The 12,472-nt window shown below is 39.9% G+C and overlaps 2 protein-coding genes and 1 long non-coding RNA gene across 3 annotated transcripts; all 3 read left to right on the top strand.

The window, feature by feature from the left end:
- Positions 1-217: 217 nt before the first annotated feature.
- On the top strand, positions 218-868 carry LOC138405920 (uncharacterized). Its single transcript, XR_011239582.1, has 3 exons — positions 218-346; positions 580-647; positions 737-868. It is a non-coding gene; the product is annotated as an uncharacterized lncRNA (long non-coding RNA).
- Positions 869-1,939: 1,071 nt separating this feature from the next.
- Positions 1,940-6,217, top strand: LOC138405916 (uncharacterized). Its single transcript, XM_069516541.1, has 5 exons — positions 1,940-2,136; positions 3,849-3,932; positions 4,182-4,318; positions 4,570-4,665; positions 5,546-6,217. Exons 1-4 carry the CDS (start codon positions 2,076-2,078, stop codon positions 4,642-4,644), a joined length of 357 nt encoding a protein of 118 aa, XP_069372642.1. The 5' UTR covers positions 1,940-2,075; the 3' UTR covers positions 4,645-4,665; positions 5,546-6,217.
- Positions 6,218-9,657: 3,440 nt separating this feature from the next.
- cart4 (cocaine- and amphetamine-regulated transcript 4) lies at positions 9,658-12,144 on the top strand. The gene is made up of 4 exons (XM_069516542.1): positions 9,658-9,795; positions 9,872-10,033; positions 10,853-10,936; positions 11,886-12,144. Exons 2-4 carry the CDS (start codon positions 9,893-9,895, stop codon positions 11,991-11,993), a joined length of 333 nt encoding a protein of 110 aa, XP_069372643.1. The 5' UTR covers positions 9,658-9,795; positions 9,872-9,892; the 3' UTR covers positions 11,994-12,144.
- Positions 12,145-12,472: the final 328 nt, after the last annotated feature.

The following is a 12,472-nucleotide window of genomic DNA, read 5'->3' on the forward strand; positions in this document are numbered from 1 at the left end:
TATGAAGAGAAATTCTTCACATTCACAAACTGAAAGATGAACAGATGTGTTGAGGGGTCAAAGGTCACGGTGACATCTTGTTCAGTGTCACATTTGAATCACTTTATTTTGTTTCAGTCTGCGACGACACAGAAACAAGAGTCTCACACGCTCATTAAACCAGCAGGTGTCCCTCACACAGTCCAGCCACTGTCACAGTTAAATTTAGAGTCCATGAGAACGCCACAACTTTCCCAGCATGCCCTGGAGCAAGGCAGCAACCCCCCTGAGGACAGTGTCAATCAGCTGGGAGTTGCATGATGGGAAAGATTTCAGGACGATTTGACCTCCACATCCTCAGTTTAAGGTTAGAGTTGTATGATGTCAATGAGGGTCCTCACAAGTACAGAGACGTCTGTTAGTGTGTGTCTGTGTGTTAGTGTGTTAGTGTGTGTGTTTGAACATTCAGTGTCTTCGTGTCTGAACTTGATTCTAATCTGAGGATTTATCTGATGAATGTCTGTGTCTGTTTCCCACGATGCATTTCAACATGTGTATTTGTCTTTTTGTCTCGTTTGATTTTGTGTCTTTTCTCTTCAGTGTGGAGTCGTCCTCTGGCGACTGTGATGAACTCAAGGTTAAATCATCTTCATCAGAATCCGAAGCAGGTTTGAGCATAAACACAAATGACACGTTTCGGAGGACGAGTCTTCCTGAGCTTCTCACTCAGTGTTTTCTTCTGTTGCTGAAATCACAGACGTTAAATCTGCTGAGACGGACGTGAGGATTCCATCAGATTACAGCAGCAGCAGCTCGGAGATCAGAGGTCTGTTCAGATTAAATCCTCAGTGAAAAGTGTGTTTTATGTTGTCACATGTGATTATAGAAGATTATCAGAGGTTTTATCTCCCACAGTCACATCCACAGATTAGGGGAAAATAAAAACTGCATTTCACAGTGATGTTACTGTAACTGAGTACTAGTTACAGTAACATCACTTATAGTACTCAGAGTATCCAAAGTGAAAGTAGGGTTCGTTTGGTAAGTTATTACTTAATATTTGAGTTTCTCATGGTTCACGTTGTTCACTTTTTTAACTGGAACAACGATGATGACTTATTGTTTTGGTTCCAAATAGAAAATTATAATCAGTGTGTAAATATATTCATAGAAAAGTCCTTTCAGAATAAAAGCAGGAGGCGACTTAGTAATACAGCATTTACTTTGTCAATTTCCCTGATTCCACTAAAAGGCAGCATGGGGGGGATGCCATCACTATGCTAATGCTAGTCAGAAGAGATGCTAATGGTTGTTGTTATGGGCGACGTCTCCAGCTGTGATGACACATCTGCAGCTGCAGGAGAACTTTACCCACACACACTAACTACTTTCAATGTTTTTATCTGAGAACGTTTTATTTTGTAATGTTTTTATTTGGAAACGTTTTATTTTGTAATGTGTGGATGAAGCTTTGCTTTAACCTTTATTCTCGTTTCCTCAGAATATACATGTGACATCAGCAGTGATGTCAGCAGGGGGCGTGTCTCCCTGTGGACTCCATTGTGAACGGTAGAAACTGAAAATAGAACGGAGACTCTATTGTTTGACGTCCAGCTGTGACACAGGAAGCTGCAGATGTTTCAGACTGTGAGAACTGAACTGAGTCACACCTGAAGCTAATAACCCTGTAGCCCTCACATGATTGGTTAATGATTGAAGGGCGGAGCTCAGACTGTGGTCAGTCTCTGTTTATTGATTATCAATTATAGATTATAGTAACTGTAACTCTCTCTCTCTCTATCATTCTCTCTCTCTCTCTGTAACTCTCTCCTGTTCTCTCTCTCTCTCTCTCCCACCCTCTCTCTCTCTCTCTCTCTCTCTCTCTCTTCAATGGGAACAAACTTGGCAGGAAAAGCAGAACGATCCCCTCACTCCCTCCCACCTCTCTCTCACTCCCTCCCACCTCTCTCTCACTCCTCTCTCTCTCTCTCTCTCTCTCTCTCCTCTCTGTTCATTCAGAACTCAGTTGATGAGGACATCACATGTCTGTCCTCGTCTCTGTCTCTCGCTCACTAACTTTCTTTCAACATTGAGTCATGTCCAGTTTTCTTTCTATTTATTTGAGTGGAGCCTCAATGATCCTGCTGCTGACGGCTGGTGAGTCTCAAGTGTGTGTGTGTGTGTGTGTGTGTGTGTGTGTGTGTGTGTGTGTGTGTGTGTGTGTGTGTGTGTGTGTGTGTTGTGTGTGAGAGAGTCTGAGTGTGTGAGAGAGTCTGAGTGTGTGTGTGTGTGTGTGTGTGTGTGTGTGTGTGTGTGTGTGTGTGTGTTGCAGCTGTTTAACTTCCTGTTCTTTGTGTCATAATAACATTCATTAGTTTGTAGATGAAGTCATTAACAGATTTAACAACAAATACACATGTTCAGAAACTACACACTCTGTGATGCCTTCAGTTCCTGTTGGAAACTTCGCTGCAGCCACAGATTTAATCGTCTGATGCTCACACAGCGCTCTTCTCTGATTGGTCAGTGGGTGGCCCTGGTTCTTATCCTCTCTCTGATTGGTTCTCCTCCTCTGAAGTTTTATGTATGTGTTCATGTTCATGTGTTCTGACGAGTTCTCCAGAGCTCAGAGGTGAAACTACGAACGGACCCTGAACTCAGCACTTCTTCATTCCTCTCTGTGTTCCTGTATTTATCCTTTGTGAGGACCTTTGTAAGAAGAGAATCTGTCTGGTCCCCACTGTAAGGGACTGTTCCAGGGGTAAGACTTGGTGTTAGGGTTAGTTTAGGTTAGTTTAGGTTAGTTTAGGTTAGTTTAGGTATTTAGTTTGGGTGGTTACGGTTAGGGGGAGGGGCTAGTTAATGTATTATTATGTCAATGAGTGTCCTCACTTAGACAGAAGTACAAACATGTGTGTGTGGAACAGCTGGTTTTTGTAAAGTTTTTCTGCATCATGTGACTTTGCCAATAACCCTCCCCCCTCCCCCCTCCCCCCCACACACACACTGTAACTGACCCCCTACAGCTTTTATTTTTTTCACTTCCCTTCTTTCCTCTCTTCCTCTTCCCATCCATCTTTTCTTCTCCTCCTCTCCTCTATTCTTTTCCTCTCCACCTTTGTCTCCTTCACTTTCTGCCTCCGGAGAGATCACAGTCCCGCCCACCCCGTTTGAATGACTGCTGATCTGTGTGGGGGGGGGGGGGGGGGGGGGGGTCACCTGGTTTTCATTTTCTCCACAGATGTGATTGACAGGTTGTTAGTGATGACACTTCCTGTTTGGTCACAATTAAAATCACACCCCCTCAGTTCCCATATTGTGTGTGTGTGTGTCCGTATCAAATGTCTGTAGGTGGAGTTTGTCCCAGTCTGTTTTCCATTAGTTTGTTATTCTAATAATAACAGAACAGTCACACTCTGATTTCATTCACTGTTTTTTTACACTCGTTTACGATCGTTTACACTCGTTTACACTCCTGCAGACTGAGTCTCCACACTGTCCCACAGAATCTCACCGGCAAAGTTACAGGTTCAGTTATATAAATACATTTATATATAACCCTAACCCTATATATATGTGTATATATATATATATTTATTATATATTTATTTATATATATATAACAGGTCATAGTCATGTTAGCGTGCTAACTATCATTATATATTTCAACCACAATCACAAAAACCTATTGATCAGTGACTTTCTGCCAATAGATCCTTTCACCTGAATCTTACTCACTGGAGCTTTAAGGAACTTTCAGAGTTCAAAGTGCTAAGCTACAGTTAGCCTAGCTGAACATAATGACTGGAAGCAGTGGGAAACTACATTAGCTTAGCTGCATGGAACATGAAGGTGTGTTGTGTTCTCAGTGTCTCAGGCTCAGGACTATGACTTCACTCCTGCTCCAGACTACGACTCCGACTACAACGCCACCTTCGAGTACAGTTTCTACAGTAAGAACCTCGTTATGACTCAACCCAGTTAAATGTGAAGTTCAATTTCTTCATCTGCGTCTATCTGCGGCCTGACATTTATTCTAACGTAACTACACACTGTTACATCGCAGACGACAGCGAATAAAATGAACTTTTCAAAAAGAATCATTGTCGAACAAAAATAAACATCTGGATTCAGGTGATTTTCTGTTTCCAGGTTCCTCAGATGTAAAGGTTTTACAGGTGTTTCTCTCCACGTGTTCTCAGGTAACAGCAGCATGGAGGACCTGGAGAAGTTCAGTGGTCCATTCATCGACCTGGAGGAGGAGGAGGAGGAGACAACCACCACAGGAAGCACAGAGGGCGTTGACGCTCATAACAGCACATCACTTCCTGTTACTCTAGTAAGTAACCACAGATTTATTTATAAAGAAAAATAAATTCTCTTACAGTCAGATATGAACTTTCAGAAGAAGAAGAAGAAGAAGAAGAGCCTCAGTCTCACAGAGAAAAAACTCACGTCTTCATTTTCACAAAATCAAAGTGAAGAAACTTTTGTCTTTTATTTCAAGTGTGTGCGTGTGTGTGTGTGTGTGTGTGTGTGTGTGTGTGTGTGTGTGTGTGTGTGTGTGTGTCTCTGTGTGTGTCTCTGCAGGAAATCAGGACACTCGTCTGGACCCTGATGTTCATGATTAGTGTGAATCTGCAGCAGCTTCAACACACACTATGAGAGCAGACACACACTCAGCAGGTCAGACACACACAAACACACACACACACACACACACACTATGAGAGCAGACACACACTCAGCAGGTCAGACACACACAAACACACACACACACACACTCAGCAGTTCAGACACACACACACACACACACACACACTTGATAAACAGTGATGTTAAAATCATTTATAAAACTGTAAAAAAGAGAAATGAATTCACACAGTTGAAAGTTTAATAAAAAGAAGTACATTTAAATTGTAATTAAATTACACACAGACTAACACAGAATTTAACTTAATGTGCAGAACAGTTTATTCAAATTTAAATGAAACAACAGAAAACTGGGGATTTACTTCTTTACACTTTATCTTTACACCCACACACTTTATCTTTACACCCAAACACTTTATCTTTACACCCAAACACTTTATCTTTACACCCACACACTTTATCTTTACACCCAAAAACTTTATCTTTACACCCACACACTTTATCTTTACACCCAAACACTTTATCTTTACACACACACACTTTATCTTTACACCCAAACACTTTATCTTTACACCCAAACACTTTATCTTTACACCTAAACACTTTATCTTTACACCCACACACTTTATCTTTACACCCAAAAACTTTATCTTTACACCCAAACACTTTATCTTTACACCCAAACACTTTATCTTTACACCCAAACACTTTATCTTTACACCCACACACTTTATCTTTACACACACACTTTATCTTTACACCCACACACTTTATCTTTACACCCAAACACTTTATCTTTACACCCACACATCACCTCTTTGTCTTTCACATCTCCACATGTCCTCATGCTGTCAGATCTGTTGGACCTTGAATTGAGATTCTGGAGCAGCTGAATGTTTCTTCTTGTTTTCAGTTGTCACCTTCAGGTGCGTCTCATCCTGCACTGGTCACCTGATCTGGTGGGAGGGCTCATCTCCGTGACCTCCCGTCTGTCACTTGGTGACCCACACCGGTGGGACCTGGAGGGGCTCAGCCAATCACAGACCTTTATCAGCACCTTCCTTCAGAACTTTTCTGATAAATTTGAAAACTTAATCACATTTTTTCACAGTTTATCATCTTTTTATTTGAAGCAGAACAGATTTAATTATTCATATTTTTACATCATATGTTTGAGCCTCATGTTTAAAGTCATGGGAGGATTTTCTGAGGATAAATAACTAATAAACCTGACGAGGAGACGAGGCATCGAATCAGTTTCACTGTGATGAAACAGCAGCACTTTGGAAACAAGCAGCACTTCCCAGTTTATTTTATCATGATGTTTAATCTGTTTGTTCACGTGATCATCATTTAAACTGAAGCATCTGTTGCTTCTGAATAAAAGTCCAGAGAGTCACATCCTGCGACACCTCGTGTCACGTGTTACAGAACAAATCCAGGAAAACAAAAATGTGTTTGGGGGAAAGTTTAAAAATTTGACAGTAAATATGAGGAAATGTTTTTAAAAGATAGAAAATAAAAAAACGATTGAATGATTTTTATTGATTGTTTATGTTTTTTCAATAAAATATATAAACCTTGATGATTCAATAAACTGTTTAATGCTCAGAATAAACACTGAACTATAACAATGTTCATCAACACTTAAAAACACACAACAGCTACAACATCTGTATATTCTGAGACAGATTTCAAAAGAAAAACAATTATTACATGTTTATACTGTGGAAGTTTTAAACTTTATATTTAAACTTAGGATACAACACATTTCAATTTACAATTTAGATTTCAATTTACAATTTAGATTTCAATTTACAATTTAGATTTCAATTTCATATTTAGATTTAACATTTCAATTTAATATTAAGATGTAGGTTTTCCTAAATGCACATGAAAGGGGCGGGGTTTACTGCATATGCCGAATCACAGACATGGACAGTTTGACTGACAGCAGAGCTGAGGATCAAACTGTTGAACAGACAGGAGAACAAACACATGATCCGATTAATAGAAACAGTTCCAGCTGCTTAATGCAGGAAGAACAGCTGGTGAAACATCTGGGAGTGTGTCAATGTGTACAGTTACAGCGTCCCCTGGTGGCATTTAGGAATAAATATGTTACGTGGTCACAACAAAAATTCATAATAAGTCGTTTAGTTGTTTAAAAATACAATCGATGCATTCATCATCTATGACGGGCCATTTTGGGGGTTCAGCATCTTGCCCAAGGACACTTCGGCACGGCCTGGGATTCGAGCCGCCGACCTTGGAGGGCAGCTGCTTTACCCAATCAGCCACAGCCACATAATAACATTTGGGAATGCGAAAATAAAGTCGGGGCTACGAGATTTGAATTTTTGCTTTACTGACGCGTGGAACTGAAGTAAAGTTTCATTGATCTGTTTTACATATTATCACATTTTTAGTTTAAATCAGTGTAAATCTGAGTTTCTGTCAGAATAAAGAAGTTGGGACTTTAATTATATCTGTTAGAATCAGAGTAAATCTACAGGAGCCCGGAGGCGTCACACTTTACAGTTTATTTGTGGTTGGTGGTGACAGCGGTTTGATTAAGATCTGATGTGTCTGTTAATGAGGATCGAGTCCATCAGTGTCACGGTGGAACAGCGGGGAGGCGACGCCTCAGGCGCCACGGTTATTTCAGTCCAGGACTAATCTGCACGACAACAAACTCCACATTCTGTTCATCATTTACTTTTTATCATCAGGACTAAAACATTTTTTTACTTTTATCAGTTGAATTTCAAAATCTTTGACGGATTTTCATATGAAACCTTCCATTAACACACATTGTTATTCAGTTCATGTGTCTCACTGAATAAACTTCACATTCATAATTACTATGAAACAAAAGAACTGGATTCACCTGTAAAGTCAAAATAACAGCAGCTTTACTGAAGTAACAGTACCTTTATAATGGAGTCAAAATACATGACCTGTGAGTGAAACTGTTACTAATCAATTACTATAGATATGAATTAATATATAATATATATATATAATATTATAAGTTCCTCACAAAGACATCTGTACAAGAGCACACACACACCTGCAGGATGAAAGGTGTTTGATGGATCCTCTGTGTGTTTCGTCTTCGTCTGTGACCTTCAGTGAAACTCTGCTGTTAGCTGATAACAAACACGCACACACACACACACACACACACACACACACACACTCTGTGGGGGCTGTATATGTAAGCAGGTTCAGGTCCCCACAACGTCAGTAATAATGAATTAATGTGGGAATATTTTAGATTGTGTGACCACGCCCCCTGTCAGTGATGTCACAGCTGAGCAGACATATCATTGGACGCTCTGTGTGATCTTTTCTAACTTTGAGCTCATTTTTCTTCTGAAGGTCGTGATGTCGTCTCTTGTCGACTTCTTCTCTGAATAAACAGCGTCATTTATCTTCAGCTGTTTATTCACACGCTGTAAAACATGATTTTACTCAACATGAAACAAACTGATAAATAATATTTGATTTAACTTGATGATCAACAAACAAAGTGAAAAACCTTGGAAGCCTCTCTCACTTCCTGTGAGTGCAGCTCGTCTGGAGATATGAGGTTTTCACTGGTCAGCGAAGCAGCAGTTTGACATTTGGCCGTTAATGAGGAGACGAAAGGTCCCCACAACGTTGTGAGACAAAGAAAAGGGCAGAACTGATTCCTTCTGTGGCATCATTACACACTGCTGCTGCCTCCAGGTGACGAGCATGATGGGAGATTTATCGACAAACAACATTCAAATGAAACAGAGGCAGTGAATCCAAAGGACCCGGACCTGTGACCTGTGACCTCTGACCTCCGAACAGGAAGCTGTTAATGAAACTGTTTCTGGAAGTTTCAAGACACTGTGTCTCCGTTTATCGGAAATCATTTTAATTCTCACAACAAAAACACACAACATGTCGACAAAGAGACACAAACTAACAACAACAAACACAAACTAACAACAACAAAGAGACACAAACTAACAACAAAGAGACACAAACTACAAACAACAAAGACACAAACTAACAACAACAAAGACAAACTAACAACAAAGAGACACAAACTAACAACAAAGAGACACAAACTAACAACGACAAAGACAGAAACTAACAACAACAAAGACACAAACTACAAACAACAAAGACACAAACTAAGAACAAAGAGACACAAACTAACAACAAAGAGACACAAACTAACAACAACAAAGACACAAACTAACAACAAAGAGACACAAACTAACAACAACAAAGACAAACTAACAACAAAGAGACACAAACTAACAACAAAGAGACACAAACTAACAACAACAAAGACACAAACTAACAACAACAAAGACACAAACTAACAACAACAAAGACACAAACTAACAACAAAGAGACACAAACTAACAACAACAAAGACACAAACTAACAACAAAGAGACACAAACTAACAACAAAGAGACACAAACTAACAACAACAAAGACACAAACTAACAACAAAGAGACACAAACTAACAACAACAAAGACACAAACTAACAACAACAAAGACACAAACTAACAACAAAGAGACACAAACTAACAACAACAAAGACACAAACTAACAACAAAGAGACACAAACTAACAACAACAAAAACACAAACTAACAACAAAGAGACACAAACTAACAACAAAGAGACACAAACTAACAACAACAAAAACACAAACTAACAACAACAAAGACACAAACTAACAACAACAAAGACACAAACTAACAACAAAGACATAAATCAACGACAGAAACATAAACTAAGGACAAAGAGACACAAAGATCCAGTGTGAAGATTCCACTCGATGATTTAAAATAAAAACATGATGAACTGCGTCCTCTCAGGTTCTGACCTTTGATCTCTGAACAACAACATCCTGTTTAATATTAACTACTCAGACGCATCATCAATCACAGAACGACGTCTGCACGCGTTCATGTGACGAGCTGAATACATGAATAATGTGAGAGGAGACGTGACAGAGGAGGAGGAGACGTATAAAAACAGGAGGAGGAGGAGACGCTCAGAGTCACAGCGAGAAGACGGAAGACAAACCACAAAAGAAGAAAAGACAAGGAGCTGAAATAGACACCACCGAAGAAGAAACAGGATCTTTAATCATCTCATTTCTCTGTGAGTTCACGTCCGTCATCAGAACTTTTGATTTCATGTTAAATTAAATAATAACTTTCTGTGCTTGTCGTTTTAGGTTTCATACAAATCTCTGGTGATGGAGGGTGTGCGAGTGCTGGTCTACCTGTCCGTCTGTCTGTCCATGCTGACATCACTGTGTCAGGGTCAAAGGTCGACTGACGGGCAGCTGCCGCCTGCAGCAGACGAGCCGACACTCGGACTCACGACCAGAGAGCTGGTGAGTTTTAAACTTTGGTTCAGGTATTAAAATGTTGAATTAAAGTTCATCTGACCAAACTGATTCAACTCTAACAAAATAAAAGATTTCATTATGTGTATTGTTTGTAAATGAAAACGAATTGATTTAAATATTGTTTATATTATGAGCTTTAAATCTAATATTGAAATGATGAGTAATTAAAGTGGTTAAATGGTGAATTTATATCTAATTAAAGTCATAATAATAAATAAAACATTTCACATCTTAAAACTGTCAAATCTAGGTTTTCATTATATTTGTCATATTAGGAGAAAATAATGTAGAAATACTTGACATTAGTTTTCATTAAGATTACAGTGAGAATATATATTAATAATATAATAATAGTATCAAATGATGTTGTGTTTAAAAGATGTGTTGATGTGTCTTGTTGAATCCTAAGATTTAAATAAAGTTATTTCAAGTTAAATAAAGTAAGAGAATGGAAATAATTCAGGTGATGAAATTAATGAACTGATTAAAGTGGTGACATCATCATTTTAGAGCGGTCATAGTGGTCAAGTGGGCAGGTGGTACAGTGAGGTGGATGGAAGAAGATGTGAGCGGTAAAGAGCAGTGAGAACCTTAATGAAGCAGCTGGAGCGATGGATCAAAGGAGGAGCTTCTGGAAACAAAGACGTTTATGAAGGAATTTGTGAACAAGAAGAGAGTTACTGATGTAACCCTGGTGTGAACGAGAATGGTGGTGCTGTTGGCCATTAATGTGTGTGTGTGTGTGTGTGTGTGTGTGTGTGTGTGTGTGTGTGTGTGTGTGTGTGTGTCTGTGTGTGTGTCCAGGCTGAGGCTCTACAGGGTTTCCTGGACGAGGCGGACACCAGGGTCGCACTCTCTGTGGAGAAGAAAGCCAGCGTCATCCCTCGAGTGAGAACATGACTGACAGCTGTCAATCAAACTGTTGCATGTTTATAATGAGTGATCAGCTGACTGAGGTGAAGCTTTGGTCAGAGGTCAATCCCCAAGTTAAAATAAGTATGTCGTTAAAGTTACAAGACCTTTGGTTATCATGGTTACAGAGTAACACAGTTGTGGCTACGAGAAACGTCGACTGACGATCTTAAAATGGGAACGAGGGCGGGGCTCTGGTCTGTCCACTGCAACTAGCTGCTGTCGCTGCATGCTCCGTCATAATTACTACAGCCACCAGAGGGCATCTAGAAGTTAAACGCAACAAATAAGTCAGAACAATAGACTTCCGACCGTCTCCATGACAACACAGCTGCAGTCTGGACAGTGACTCATGATTCAGGATGCAACACGAGTTTGTTTCTCTCTTTACAAAACAAAACAACACATCGAGACGATTCAAATTGACAACCTGTAAACACACGTCACATGACCGTTCACCTACACTGGTCATGTGATGTAAACAGGAAGTAGAGGATCTCTGCAGTTGGTTGCTTAGTAACAGAAACTCGTCTGAAGGAGGAGCAGTGATGGTGAAAAGTCAGAGCAGAGATTTCTTTTCTTAGAAATAAAACGTTCAGGACGCGGTGGAACTGTTACTGACAGGAAGTCACCGCTGGTAGTCGAGTCATGTGACTGATGAGAACCAATCAGAAGAGAACGTGGGCGTCACCGTTTACTAAAGTCTCAGTTTGTGTTTTCAAACTGAAACCAGATCAGTTAACACGAGTCTCCACCGGGTGTAACCATAGCAACAGTGGTTAGTCAAGAATGTGTGAATTTATGGAATCGCATGCAACGTACATATATATACACTGTCCACACACATCACTTATATACTTATATATATATATATACTCTATATATACATAGAGTACTATAACCTGAAACTCTGTCTCTCTCTCAGTGCGACATTGGTGAACGATGTGCAATGAAACATGGACCTCGAATCGGTCGACTGTGCGACTGTCTGAGAGGAACCGCCTGTAACACCTTCTTCCTGCGCTGCTACTGACACACACAAACACACAAACACACAAACACACACACACACACACACACACACACATCCTATCCCTGGTCCTCACATGTGACTGCATGTCTCTGTCTGTTTTAGTGTTCGTCTCAGATTCATGTATTTTTATTAAATAAAGTTTCTTCATAAAGCTGCTAATCTCCACTGAGTCGTCTATATGTGAACATATAATATACATACATATAAAGATGATCAGTGACTGTTTATAAACACCATCAGGAGGAGTTTCCTGTAGTGACTTTGAAACATACATAAATACATTTTCACAGAGACGTTTAAACACCAGATTTCACTCTGAAGATGAATCGTCCCTGATCAGACCCCCAGTGAAGCTGATCGTCCCCGAGGCCTCGTCACGCAACAGCTGACACGTCCCTTAAAAAGACCCGACAGCAGCAGCGTCAAAGGTTCAACTCCCTTCATGTGATTCGGGCAACGTGACATAAAAGTGAATCGTG

Source organism: Paralichthys olivaceus, chromosome 20 (assembly GCF_024713975.1).
Source record: "Paralichthys olivaceus isolate ysfri-2021 chromosome 20, ASM2471397v2, whole genome shotgun sequence".
In the NCBI taxonomy this organism is placed as follows: Eukaryota; Metazoa; Chordata; class Actinopteri; order Pleuronectiformes; family Paralichthyidae; genus Paralichthys; species Paralichthys olivaceus.

What these genes read in the sequence shown, in the direction of transcription:
- LOC138405916 (XM_069516541.1), top strand. Translation starts at nt 2,076, where the DNA reads ATGTCCAGTTTTCTTTCTATTTATTTGAGTGGAGCCTCAATGATCCTG. An exon ending in GATCCTGCTGCTGACGGCTG is followed by an intron (nt 2,137 to 3,848) that starts GTGAGTCTCAAG and finishes TTGTGTTCTCAG; the next exon opens with TGTCTCAGGCTCAGGACTAT. An exon ending in CTTCGAGTACAGTTTCTACA is followed by an intron (nt 3,933 to 4,181) that starts GTAAGAACCTCG and finishes ACGTGTTCTCAG; the next exon opens with GTAACAGCAGCATGGAGGAC.
- cart4 (XM_069516542.1), top strand. Translation starts at nt 9,893, where the DNA reads ATGGAGGGTGTGCGAGTGCTGGTCTACCTGTCCGTCTGTCTGTCCATG. An exon ending in GACTCACGACCAGAGAGCTG is followed by an intron (nt 10,034 to 10,852) that starts GTGAGTTTTAAA and finishes GTGTGTGTCCAG; the next exon opens with GCTGAGGCTCTACAGGGTTT. An exon ending in AAGCCAGCGTCATCCCTCGA is followed by an intron (nt 10,937 to 11,885) that starts GTGAGAACATGA and finishes TCTCTCTCTCAG; the next exon opens with TGCGACATTGGTGAACGATG.